The sequence below is a fragment of the Neopsephotus bourkii genome, unplaced genomic scaffold, assembly GCF_033783945.1.
Source record: "Neopsephotus bourkii isolate Nb327-2 ecotype Australia unplaced genomic scaffold, CSIRO-AGI_Nbou_v1 NB_593, whole genome shotgun sequence".
In the NCBI taxonomy this organism is placed as follows: domain Eukaryota; kingdom Metazoa; phylum Chordata; class Aves; order Psittaciformes; family Psittacidae; genus Neopsephotus; species Neopsephotus bourkii.
Window position 1 is genome coordinate 2784203 of NW_026901094.1, and position 13768 is coordinate 2797970.

The 13768-nt window shown below is 39.7% G+C and overlaps 1 protein-coding gene across 5 annotated transcripts in view; it reads left to right on the top strand.

Annotated features, from left to right (window-relative positions):
- GNB1 (G protein subunit beta 1) overlaps positions 1 to 12901 on the top strand; it is a 42083-nt gene extending 29182 nt beyond the window's left edge. For 4 of the 5 annotated variants that reach the window (XM_061351702.1, XM_061351703.1, XM_061351704.1 and 1 more), the window contains 6 exons: positions 152 to 314; positions 1955 to 2021; positions 6228 to 6429; positions 7168 to 7384; positions 10663 to 10774; positions 11158 to 12901. In XM_061351702.1, the coding sequence (XP_061207686.1) occupies positions 152 to 314; positions 1955 to 2021; positions 6228 to 6429; positions 7168 to 7384; positions 10663 to 10769 (756 nt within the window). In that variant the 3' untranslated portion in view covers positions 10770 to 10774; positions 11158 to 12901. The remainder of the gene's footprint in view (positions 1 to 151; positions 315 to 1954; positions 2022 to 6227; positions 6430 to 7167; positions 7385 to 10662; positions 10775 to 11157) is intronic. The other variant, XM_061351705.1, reaches the window with a different exon arrangement.
- The last annotated feature ends 867 nt before the right edge of the window (positions 12902 to 13768 follow it).

The window sequence follows — 13768 nt, forward strand, 5'->3', positions numbered from 1 at the left end:
TTTGATACTCAAAAAAATGAAGACTCTTCACTTTTTTTTTGTCCTTTTGACAAAAAGGTGATGTATGTCTTAAGACAGGTGAAAATCTTCCTGATGATAACTAATGAATCTGTTGTTTTGCAGATGAAATATGTTAATGTGTCTGTTTCAGGTGCATGCCATTCCCCTGCGTTCATCTTGGGTCATGACTTGTGCATATGCTCCTTCTGGTAATTATGTGGCTTGTGGTGGTCTTGATAACATCTGTTCCATTTATAACTTGAAAACTCGTGAAGGGAATGTACGTGTCAGCCGTGAACTAGCTGGTCACACAGGTGAGCGCCTCTTCAGAATAATCTCAATTATAATCGTATGGTGAAGGTTTTCTTTTAATCTTTTAAATATAATTTCCTAAATAAAAATATATACCTCATTGTGCACCTCTATTTTTCAGGCAGGACCTTAGGTGCATACTACCTGTTGTTAAATAGCTTTTTCTCTTTCCTTTTTAAAACTTTATTCCAAAGGATTATAGTCTTTGAGCAGAAGAAGTATAATGACAAATTTTTAACTTTTTGCAAGTGAGACAGCTGCTTTCTGATGGAGCTTCTATTTACTTGCAGAGGTTTGAGTTCTCATTGTTTCCTCTTGTTTCTCTTTTTCTCCCTTCTCCCCAAAATACAGTGAAAATAGAATTTTTGCCTTCGGTTTCTGTTTCTAGGGTGAACTTATGGGGAGAGACAGGTAGACTTGTAGGCATTACCTGGTAAATTAGGATGTAAACTGTAGCTGCAGAGTTATCTTAGTGACAGATGAAGAAAAATTCATCTTGTTAGGTAAGAAGTATTAAGTTTTTGAAGCAAGAAAGCCCCCTCGTGGTATTTGAAAGCTGGTGTCTTAAGTGTGGGGGGTGAATTGAAAATGTCCCTTTCTGAATAAACCAAGGGACTCAGTGTCACAAAGTACCTTTAAAAGCAAATTCAGTGGCTGAAGGTATTCTTGTTTCCTAAAGAATGTACAGATGCATACAGAATGCAGATGAGTACCTTACAAGCAGTAATGACCTAGAAACCGTGAACTGCTTTTGTGTATGTTCTGATAATGATCAGATTGTATTTTTATTTCTTTGTGATTAGGATTGGAAATTTTTCAGAGGAAAGCTGGGTGGGTGGTTTTCTGAACTCCACTGAAAATTAAAACACTGTCTATTTAGTAGGTACTCTGGTCTCTTGTAAAGCTACATCTCACCTTTATGGTCTCTTTGTTTCCACAAAGGGTGTAAGACAAAGGTAAATGGCTCCAGAGAAACACTCTTAACAGTTCCTAAAGGAAATTGTCAGGTGGGCTCTGTGTCTTGCTGGTTTTCTGCCTGTTGAGCCTCTATACAGAGAAAAGAAAATGGTATAAAGATTGTTTGTAGAAGGAAAATAAGGTTACTCAGAAATAAATAGTTACACAGTAACAATTTGTGATAATTTTTTAAATACAGAAGATTTAAAGTGAATTAAAGTACAGTTAATGCTATTTAATTCTTTCAGCAGTTTTTCTTCCAGAGCATGATTTAGGTAATTTAACTGCACCCTTTGGGTATGAGAATGTAGTGTTGATTTGACCTTCCAGGTAGTGGTTGTGATGGGACCAGTAAAATGATTTCTGAAGAAGGTACTCTTCCTCCCCCCAGCCTGCCCACACTTCAGAACAGAGGAAAACTATTTAGGTTTGCTGTGACATCACTGTGTCCACAGTGCACCACTGTGCTAGTGTAGTGGTTGGGCCTGGACTGTAAAGAGACAAACTACATTTGATCCAAAACATTGGAGGGTCCTATATGTCAAACTTGTCTGTGTTGTTTTAGGCTTACATAGCAGTTCTTGTTGCATCTTCAGGAGAGGAGGCAGAAGCATATAAGCAAGCCAGTGTGTAATGTGAAGAGTAATCTCTGGTCTTATTCCCCAGCTTGTTGTTTTGTTTTCAGGATACTTGTCGTGCTGTCGCTTCTTGGATGATAACCAAATCGTCACCAGCTCTGGCGACACCACCTGGTAAGCACTAAAACTTTGACATGGTATTAATAACTTTTCACAGCTCTACTATGGAAGGAAACATTTTTTCTTTGTAAACCTGATAGTCATCCAGAAGAGTAAATGTGATTTAATTATTGTTCATATGTCACATTTTTAACTAATAATGGAAAACTTGGACTTTCAAGTTTATTAGCTTTGATTGTTTAGTTATGCCCATATTCTGAAGAGCCTGACCTAATTCTGCCTGTCAAGATTGTATGAGGTTTTTTTTCATAGAACTTTTGCTTTCAGAGATGTATTAGACTAATGAATTTCTGAAACTTGGTTAGTATTTAAAAAAATCATACTTATATTTTTTTTTTAATACAGAAACCAGTTTATGTTACTATTCCTAAGATTTCCTAGAAAATACACTGACAGTAGATTTTTTTTTTCTTTTCTTTTTTAGGGCAGTGTAGGTGTGTAACTCAATAAATACTAGTTTCTGATCAAAAAAAGACCTCAATCTTTTTTTCATAGATTTTGTCTATTATATCTAATTCTTAAAAGCATTCCTGCTCTTGCAAGCAGCAGTTCTTATAGCAAAGGTTGTCTAATCATAGAATAGTTAGGGTTGGAAAGGACCTTAAGATCATCAAGTTGCAACCCGCCTGCTATGGGCAGGGACACCTCACACTCAACCATGTCACCCAAGGCTTTGTCCAACCTGGCCTTGAACACTGCCAGGGGTGGAGCATTCACAACTTCCCTGGGCAACCTATTCCAGTGCCTCACCACCCTCATAGTAAAGAACTTCCTGCTTATATCCAATCTAAACTTCCCCTGTTGAAGTTTCAACCCATTACCCCTTGTCCTATCACTCCAGTCCCTAATGAATAGTCCATCCCCAGCATCCCTATAGGCCCCCTTCAGATACTTGGAAGGCTGCTATGAGGTCTCCACACAGCCTTCTCTTGAGGATGAACAGCCTCAACTTTCAGCCTGTCTTCATATGGGAGGTTCTTCAGTCCCCTGGTCATCCTCATGGCCCTCCTCTGGACTTGTTCCAACAGTTCCATGCCCTTTTTATGTTGAGGACACCGGAACTGCACACAGTACTCCAAGTGAGGTCTCACAAGAGCAGAATAGAGGGGCAGGATCACCTCCTTTGACCTGCTGGTCACACTCCTTTTGATGCAGCCCAGGATACAGTTGCTTTCTGGGCTGCGAGTGCACACTGAAGCCGGCTCATGTTCATTTTCTCATCGACCAGCACCCCCAAGTCCTCCTCAGGGCTGCTCTGAATCTCTTCTCTGCCCAGCCTGTAGCTGTGTCTGGGATTGCTCCGACCCAGGTGTAGGACCTTGCACTTGTCATGGTTAAACTTCATGAGTTTGGCATCAGCCCATCTCGCAAGCATGTCCAGGTCCCTCTGGATGGCATTCCTTCCCTCCAGTGTATCAACCCAACCACACAGCTTGGTGTTATCAGCGAACTTGCTGAGGGTGCACTCCATCCCACTGTCCATGTCACCGACAGAAATGTTGAACAAGAGTGTTCCCAACACCGATCCCTGAGCGACGCCACTCGTTACTGGTCTCCAGCTGGACATTGAGCCATTGACCACAACTCTTTGCGTGCGGCCATCCAGCCAGTTCTTTATCCACTGAGTGGTCCACCTATTAAATCGATGTCTCTCCAATTTAGAGACAAGGGTGTCGTGTGGGACAGTGTTGAACGCTTTGCAGAAGTCCAGGTAGATGACATCAACTGCTCTAGCCTTGTCCATCAGTTCCATAGCCCCATCATAGAAGGCCACCAAATTGGTCAGGCAGGATTTCCCCCCAGTGAAGCCATGCTGGCTGTCACCAAGCACCTTGTTGTTTTTCATGTGCCTTAGCATGCCTTCCAGGAGAATCTGCTCCAAGATTTTGCCAGGCACACAGGTGAGACTGACTGGTCTGTAGTTCCCTGGGTCATCCATTTTCTCCTTGAAAATGGGGGTTATATTTCCCTTTTTCCAGTCATTGGGAACTTCACCTGACTGCCATGATTTTTCAAATATGATGGCCAGCAGCTTAGCAACTTCATTTGCCAGCTCTTTCGGGACCCGTGGATGGATTTCATCAGGTCCCATGGACTTGTGCACGTTCCGGTTTTTAAGATGGTCTCAAACCAGCTCCCCTCCTAGAGTGGGCCTAAGGTTTTCATTCTCACAGTCCCTGCATCTGCCTTCCAAAACTTGGGTGGTGTGGTCAGAGCATTTGCCAGTGAGGACGGAAGCAAAGAAGTCGTTAAGAACCTCAGCCTTCTCCCAATCCAGGGTAGCCAGTTCTCCTGGTAGCTTCTGGAGAGGGCCCACTTTGTTTGCTAGTCTGTCTTTTATTTGCAATGTACCTATAGAATGCTTTCCTGTTATCTTTCACATCTCTAGCCAAGTTTAATTCTAACTGGGCCTTAGCTTTCCTAACATGGTCCCTATCTTCCTGGACAACATCCCTGTATTCTTCCCAGGCCGTCTGTCCTTGCTTCCACCTTTTATAAGCTGTTTTTTTTCCTTTGATGTTTCCTGAGCAGCTCCTTATCTGTCCAAGTAGGTCTCCTGGCCCTCCTGCTGCACTTTCTTCTAGTCGGGATGCAACACTCCTGAGCTTGTAGCAGGTGATCCTTGGATATCAACCAAGAGTCTTGGGCCCCCTGCCCTCTAGGTCTATATCCCATGGAACCTTACTAAGCAGGTTCCTGAAGAGGCCAAAGTCTGCTCTCTTGAAGTCCAGGGCAGTGAGCTTGCTGCACGCTCTCCTCGCTGTCCTGAGGATCTCGAATTCGACCATCTCATGATTACTGCAACCAAGGCTGCCCTGGAGTGTCACATTTCTAATGAGCCCTTCCCTGTTGGTGAGCAGGAGGTCAAGCATGGCACCTCTCCTTGTTGGCTCCTCTATTACTTGCAGGAGGAAGTTGTCTTCCACACAATCAAGGAACCTCCTGGATTGCTTGTGCCGGGCCGTACCATTGCTCCAACAAATGTCAGGGTGGCTGAAGTCACCCATGAGAATGAGGGCCTGTGAGTGTGAGGCTTTTCCTATCTGACTATAGAGTGCTTCATCCGCAGATTCCCCTTGATCAGGCGATCTGTAACAGATGTGCCACAGTAGTGTCCCCCATAGCTGTTCTCCCTAACCCTGACCCACAAACTCTCTGTTGACTGCTCACCTGTCCCCAGACAGAGTTCGATACTCTCCAGCCTATCTCTAACATAAATAGCCACTCCCCCAACCCATCTGCTGGGCCTGTCTTTTCTAAAGAGTCTGTAACTTTCCATTCCAACACTCCAGTCATAGGAGCCATCCCACCATGTTTCTGTGATACCTATTGTATCATATCCCCGTAGATGTGCACACATCTCTAATTCCTGTTGTTTGTTCCCCATACTACCAGTGTTCATACCCGAGCCAAGGTCCAAATGAAGTCAGCTCATATGCTGGAGCAGCTGAAATATCTCTATGTTGCTCTTAGCATTTATTGTAAGCACTTCTCCTACATAGTGTCAAGTCTCTTTGAGTGCCCATCTGTTAGTTCACTGATTCTGAGTAGCTATTGAATACATATGGGGTTTAATACAAAAATGTTTCTGAGTATGGGTTGGTGTTTTGTTTTACTGCAAGGTTTGTTAAAATTATGCCCTTTAGGGAATTCAGCTGCTTTGAATTACTGTAGTAGCTCTACAGTTCTCTGGATAGCAGTTTGTCCTGGACACTTTGGCCAAACTTCAAAGTACGGTTTCAAGTCATCTCTTACTTGCCTTGTGCGAATCTGCCCCTGATGGCTCTGCTTTACCTAGAAATTACAGAAATTGAAAAGCCTGAATCTTCCTTCAGTGTATAGACCTCTTGTTAGGGAGGTAATAGTGTTATTTTACCCTTTTATACTCTTTGATTATCACTGTCCTAGAGATTTTGCTGTCTCAGAAAAGCTTGAAGATCACAGACATAACTCAAGGTTGCACATCCTCAGTGTTTTTTTTTTAAATGGGAAATGCTGACTCAGCTTTTGCTGTAGCCTTGCCATTGCTGCTTTAAATCATTTCACTTGGTTTTTCTACCATTGTTTATTTTTTTTAATTAATACTTTAAGGAGTTCTACTTTTTAGCAATGGTAATAAATTAACAGGTTTAGACAAGAATTGCTGTCTTCACCTTGGAACACAGATGTGTTAATATCTGCCTTCTTAATTCTTTCAAGCGCTCTCTGGGACATAGAAACTGGTCAGCAGACAACTACATTTACTGGGCACACTGGAGACGTCATGAGTTTGTCTCTTGCTCCTGATGCCCGGTGTTTTGTTTCTGGTGCCTGTGATGCCTCTGCCAAACTGTGGGATGTTAGAGAAGGAATGTGTCGGCAAACCTTCACTGGCCATGAGTCGGACATCAATGCCATCTGTGTATGTATCGACTTGAGCAGACACCATGGGATTTCAATTAGTATTTTTACATTTCACTGGTCTCAGCTCTTAATCATGTACTGCATGATGTAGTATTATGGCATGTTTTTTTAATTGATAATTTTTATAGCTGGGGAATGTACCTGAAACTTGTACAGCTTGAGATCACTTGAGGTAAATGAAAACTGACTGTTCTTCATATGCTCTCTTACTTGCCAGTAGTAGTGACTGCACTTTATGCAGTTGGATAAATTATATTTTAGGCTTCTGATACATTTAAATGTAACGGTTTAAAAGGGAAGTAAAACTGATGGACTTTGGCTAATGGAAATCCTTATTTAAGCTCAACATTTGGTTTACCCTAAAATTGTTAAAAATTATGAAATTTCCTTAAAAGCTAAACATACAGAATGGCCTCTCCTATTTTATCACTGGGTCTACATCACTCTTTGTTAAAAGCACATAAATGATTGGCATAAAATTGGAGATGGTGAGTTAAGATCATCTCTGGTGTAGTCATTTGCAGGTAGGAATGGGAATATGATGATGTTGCTTAAACAAATGAGACCAGTGTGGAGAAAAAAAAAAAGAGTAAGAGGAAAAATCCTGTGCTGGGGAGGTGTATGCTCTTCTTTGCCGCTTTCTTTTTTTTTTTTACTTGCTCTGTACAAAATGGTATGTTCAGTGAGACAGAGGAATCAAGTCTGAAATTGTCTCTCTTTTCCTTCCTCCTTAAAGTTCTTCCCAAATGGCAATGCATTTGCCACAGGCTCAGATGATGCTACATGCAGGCTTTTTGATCTTCGTGCTGATCAGGAACTTATGGTTTATTCACACGATAACATCATTTGCGGCATCACCTCTGTAGCATTTTCCAAGAGTGGACGTCTCCTCTTAGCTGGTTATGATGACTTCAACTGCAATGTCTGGGACACGCTGAAAGCTGATAGAGCAGGTACATGTTTTTTTTGGGTATAAATACTATAAACACAGTGGGACACACTGAATGTGAGTTGTCATTGAGTGTTTCCTGCCTCAACTTTAAAATTCTGTGATAACCTGTTTCAGGATGACCCGTGATGAAAGTAGATTAATGATGATAACAAATAAAATGGAATACTGCTTAAGGATAGAAAGGAACAATGGATGGTTGCAAACAGGAGGATTGCCACTAAAAACAAGGTTGAGGAAACGAGTAGGAAATCTATGGTATGAAGATTTAGGTAATTTAACTTCAGCTCTTTAAAGTGAAAATTGTTATCAGAAAAAAAACGAGAAAAGATTTAAATTGAGTCTCAAATGTTTTGCTACTCTCATTAGAACAGGGGATAAGAACAAGAACCTATTGTGCTACCCAATAAAGGCTTTTAAAATTATCCTAGGTGGATTTAAAAGCAAACAAAAAGCACCAGCCAAGTTACACCACAGGTGGGGGAGAGGGAGGAACCAACCTGGACATAAAGAAATGTATGATTCTACCAAAATAGTTTCTGTTGGGTTTGTTAATTCCTTTCTCCAGCAATCAGATTTTATTCTTTGTTTCTCCTAAAATTTATGATAGTTTTTGTCAATGTTCAGAAGTTGAAGCTGTAGACTTTCGGTTTGTATATTCTAAAATAACTTTTGGTTCTATTTGCAAGTTAATGTGCCAGATACAACTGGAATGCATTTTTATGAATCAGTTTGTGTGTTGAGATTTACAATTCCAGATTCTTATGCTTTGATTATTGAGACATCAAAAGGAGTGTGACCAGCAGGTCGAAGGAGGTGATCCTGCCCCTTTATTCTGCTCTCCTGTGACCTCACTTGGAGTAGCGTGTGCAGTTCTGGTGTCCTCAACATAAAAAGGGCATGGATCTGTTGGAACAAGTCCAGAGGAGGGCCACGAGGATGATCAGGGGACTGGAGGACCTCCCATATGAAGATCAGCTGAGAAAGTTGGGACTGTTCAGCCTGGAGAAGAGAAGGCTGCATGGAGACCTCATAGCAGCCTTCCAGTATCTGAAGGGGGCATATAGGGATGCTGGGGATGGACTCTTCATTAGGGACTGTAGTGATAGGACAAGGGGTAATGGGTTGAAACTTCAACAGGGGAAGTTTAGATTGGATATAAGCAGGAAGTTCTTTACTGTGAGGGTGGTGAGGCACTGGAATAGGTTGCCCAAGGAGGTTGTGAATGCTCCATCCCTGGCAGTGTTAAGTCCAGGTTGGACGAGGCCTTGGGTGATATGGTTTAGAGTGAGGTGTCCCTGCCCATGGCAGGGGAGTTGGAACTTGATGATCTTTCCAACCTTTCCAACCCTAACCATTCTATGATTCTATAAATGTGTATACAAGCCTGTCTAGAAATGAATTGAGAAATTTCTCTTGGTTAATGTCTAGGTTAGTTCACAAATGGCTGTGTTTAAGTACTGTAAGAACAATTACGTGGGTCTTCTTGTATTTCTGTTATTTGAAAGACCTTCAGTAAGAAAAAGGAGGTGGTGATCTTGCTTATCTGTAGAAATGAGAAACAAGTCTTTCTCTACTGATCTGGGTTTACAGTCCATGTACATGTCAAGTGCGATTCTTAATTACCAACTTTTAGAATTGATTTAAACTACTTTATTGAGTATTTCGCGTACTGAAATGTTCTGAGACTTCAAGTTGCTGATCAGATTTGACACTTGGACACTTCTATCATACCTGGTTCTATATTAAGCACTTTTGTGGTTATGTATTTAGCTCAAATGCGTAAGATTTCTCAGTGCTTTGTTTTACAGTATTGCAGTGCTTATTAATGTTGATAGTAGAGCGAATGTTGATATATTAATGCTTTTTCCAGAGTAAATTTTAGGTAACTCCTATATACTCATGTTAGCTCTGGCAGCAGGCTTCTGTATTGCACTGAATTCCCAAAGAATGTATAGCGTGCTTCAGCACTCAGGATTTGGCTTCTGATGTGGCAGAAGTGCGCCATGCTGTCCTGAGGCTTAGACACTTGACGGATTTAATAGGATTCGGAGATTCATGGCGTTACTCACACAGCATTATTGCTTTTATCAAGTATATCACAAACGTTATTTCTTCAAACATCAAGCCTCCTTGTGTATGAATTAGTCACTTGTACACTGTAATTAACAATAATACTAACTTTTAAAAATGTTAGTTTAAAAACAACTGACTTAATTGGACCCTTCATTAGGGACTGTAGTGGTAGGACAAAGGGTAATGGGGTAAAACTTAATCAGGGGAAGTTTAGATTGGATATAAGGAGTAAATTCTTTCCTGTTAGGGTGGTGAGGCACTGGAGTAGGTTGTCCAGGGAGGCTGTGAATGCTTCATCCCTGGCAGTGTTCATGGCCAGGTTGGATGAGGCCTTGGGTAATATGGTTTAGAGCGAGGTACCCCTGCCCATGGCCTTAAGGTCCTTTCCAACCCTAACGATTCTCTGATTCTCTGATTCTCTGATTCTAATTCATGTTTTGTACTGAAGATTGGTGAAAGAAAGGAGGAAGCCCAAAATATGAATGGGAATTCTAAACACAATGTGATTGATGTATAAAGATTAATTTTAAGTGTACTAATAGCTTAGTGCTGTGGACTGAAAAGCACTTGAATTAGGTTTTCTTTTTACCTACTTGAAACTGTTAAATTGACGAGGATAGAGGAAAATGTTGCTTATTTAGTTTTTCTGGTTGGTTGTAATTTTTTTTTTTTTTGATAGTACTGTAATTGTAACAGATTTCAGTATTGACATACATTGTATGTAGGAGTTTGTCTTGTGCTTGTAAACATAGTAAGATAAAATTAGCTGAAAAAATGCTTTAGTGTTCATAGCATAATTCAGCTTAATTTACAATTTTACACACTAAAATTAAAATCTAACTGATAAAATCTAACTAATCTTTATCACTGTGGAGAGGAAATACAAAGAGCTATGCAATGCATGGTTGTACTGTATTTATTGCTATGACATTGTCAGCAGAGTTTTTGGGGCTATGATTTTACATCTCATGAGAAATCAGTACAGGTCATAATGTAGGGAATACACAAGGGAAAATTTGGAGTAATGCATTTACTGAATTATTCCATTGTGGAGCCACCCAGTTGTATCCAAGTTTGTGCTTATTAAACTAAAAGCATTTAAAAATTCCAAGCATGCCTGTTCAGGACTTTTTAATGTATTGGTTGAATAATCCAGTCACGTGTCTCAAAGTAATGTACATATTTGTTACATGTTCTTACTTACAGGTGTCCTTGCTGGTCATGATAACCGTGTCAGTTGCTTAGGTGTGACTGATGATGGTATGGCAGTGGCAACAGGATCATGGGACAGCTTCCTCAAGATCTGGAACTGAAGTAGGTAGGTATCCAATTAATTAAGGCTGTGCTTGATTGGGATTTCAGAATTTATTTTTTTTTCCAGGCTAAGCAGTGCTGTTCTACTGGTGCTACGAGCCTATAGTTCAGATTAGGAAAGTCACTAAAAAAAAAAGAAATCAGCTTGTTATTACAGAAGGCTATTTGTTTAATATATGCAATGGCATTTTTGTGCTGAGCTATTTTGGCTTGGTTTATTTTCCTGATAGGGATGACTATACAGTCTTTTGAATCGGGGTTGGTAAATAAATAGCATTCTTAAAAATGGTGAGATAATGTCTAAATGTGTCAGTTTAGTGAGGGCAAAGCTTGATGCTTGCTTACACTTTATCAAAGTGCAACTCTTAATCAGTCTTTCTGTGTCAGAAGAGCGGTGGACTCCATGACTGGAAGAAGTTTCCAACAGTTGAAAATTAAAAATGATAGCATATCCAATCCAACCATACTAACTTGGACCCCTATCCTCCCAACTTCAAAGGGCAAGATCTTTTCCGTCTCCTGTTGCTGAAATGAAGAGCACAATTACCTTTCCAAGAAGAATTTTTTGTGTTGTAAGCAAAATGAAATTGTGCATTCCTTCTGGGACCATTTTTTTTTCTTTTCTGTCTTGAGAATTAAAAAATGAAACACTATCATAAAAGCATGACCAGAAAATAAACTTAAGCATAATTGTGAAACAGTTAGCTTTCACTGTAGTTTCCAAGTTGAGGTTAAGGACTTATCTTACACACTTGCAAATTTTAAAGTCATCTTTGTAGCAGGATTTTTATTTTTTTTTTCAAGTTTCCTTTTTAAATACATTTCTTTAAGCAAACCAAGGAAGTCCTAGCCCAAAGCATCTGGGGGTTGTTAACACTGTAAATTTAGACCCTATTTTTTTTTTTTCCTAGTGTCACAGATAATTGTTGCACAAAACTTGGCATATATAGGATATTGTTAAGCAGTAAGGTAACCAAGCACATGCTGTAAAAGGTAATGAATGCTTGTTTAAAGAATCCTTTCACCTTTTATGGATAGTAAATGCAATCCTTGCTCCCTCCTGTGCCCCCCCCTTTTATTATTATTTTTTATCTGTTTTCGATTTGTCCACTGAAAAGGGCAGTTTATATATCCTTAACATTATCCTATAAGTCTCATCAACCAGGAATCTCTGTTTTCAAAAGAGACCTGTCCTACACCTGGGTATTAAGTCAAATCTTTGTGTATGAAATGATGTACAAATCAATGTTTTGAAAATAATGATCTTGAACTTTCTAAGTTAAACAGGAAAAAAAACACCTTTTTTGATTGTTTGCCATATTGGGTGGGTTTACTCTTAGAATCGCATGCTGTAGAAATGCTAAAAAGTGCATATTGGACTAAGTCCTTAGATGTTTTTTCTTTGAAGAAATAACCTGTTTAAAAACTGTAACCATTGTCGCTGTGTTCATTTATTGTTGCTACTCTGTGCATAAGTCTCTGAAGAAGAGCTCCAGTACAAGCTATGCACGTTTTGGAGTAGCGTGATAAGTCACTTTTCTTTTTTCTTCTTTTTTTCTTTTTTTTTCTTTTTTTTTCTTATTTTAAGGAAATGGCCTGTTCAAACAATCGCTGTCAAAGATTCTGGGGTGTGGGAGGAGGGAACTTAGACCATCTTCTTTATAAATGACATCCTCGCAGCCAGTTCCTCTTGTAGGATGAGTCCTTTGCATCTGATCAGAGTCATTTTTGTAATGAGCAGGTTTTCCTGGCTTTCTTTTCAAATAAAATGTTAAAAGCAGCAGTGTTTGGGCAGAAGATTGTTCTGTTAAAACTTTCCTATCTTCTCACTGTATCCAGAAATGCTCCTTCCTAGCAGCAGTAGTAGCTTTTCTCCGTTTTGTTTTTTCTGCAACATTCTGTACAAAAATGTGCTGTAATTGTGCGTTAGGCCTGGATTTGGCATAAAAGATGAATTCCCTCTTACTCTCTTTCATGAAACTACTCTGTAGAGCTTTCTCCATGCCCTGTATCCCTCTTCACCTTTTGTATTTAATTTTAAAGTCAGTGTACTTCAAGAAAGCTGGATGCAAGATAGATACTATATTAAAATGTAATGTTATTTAAGATGTAATAAAGCAGTTTGACATGAGTTTTGACTGATCTGTTCTGCAGCTTTTTTTTCAACCCACAAAATGACTTCTGGCAAGATTTGAGTTATGAAACAAGCATGGGAGAAAAGTGTGTGATGCCCAAAAACAAATTGTTAGGTATTTTCAGTTGGCTTTGATCTTCAATGGTTTGTGTGGTATACATAATATAAACATGAAAATGCTTTGTGGGATATAAGTGCAACACCTTAATTAGGAAATTAGAGCAAAATGTTCAGTAACTTGTTTTAAAATTTCTGTGCCCTTTTAATAGGGAACGAATTGAGTGGAACATCTTGTGTTATTGCCATTTGAGGATGTTGTGATTGTTAGCTGTCTTTACTGTAGGTATTCAGAAGGGAAAAACTAGCTGTCATTTTAATGCTCAGTAAGAACAAACTCTCCACAAGGCAGAATTATATCCAGGAGGAAAAGGAAAAAAAAAAAGGACTTTATACTGACAGAAGCAAATTCCTGCAACACGAGGTGTTGAAAGGCAGTTGGTTTAACAACTTGGTATTAGGCCACTCTAGGGTTTTATTTTGCATTTTTAGTAGGTAAAGTCTTTTCTCTTGGTCTGACCTAAACAAAAGTGAATTTTTTCCCTCATTTCACATCAACCAAGTGAAATTCCTATGCCATGGCTTGGTGTCATATGAAACACGGTAATTCTTGGCCTCAATGGAGAAGTTTTTAAAAGCTGTGAGTATGGAAAATATGATGGTGATAGTACTTAACTAACAGCCTCTAACTGTGAGCTTAGGGTTTTTGGACTGCAGAATACTGGTAAGTAGTTCATGGATGGAAATGCTTAAATTTGGGAATTCATATTTTGCCTTTTCCAATTCCAAATGGTATAGCTTTTTTTC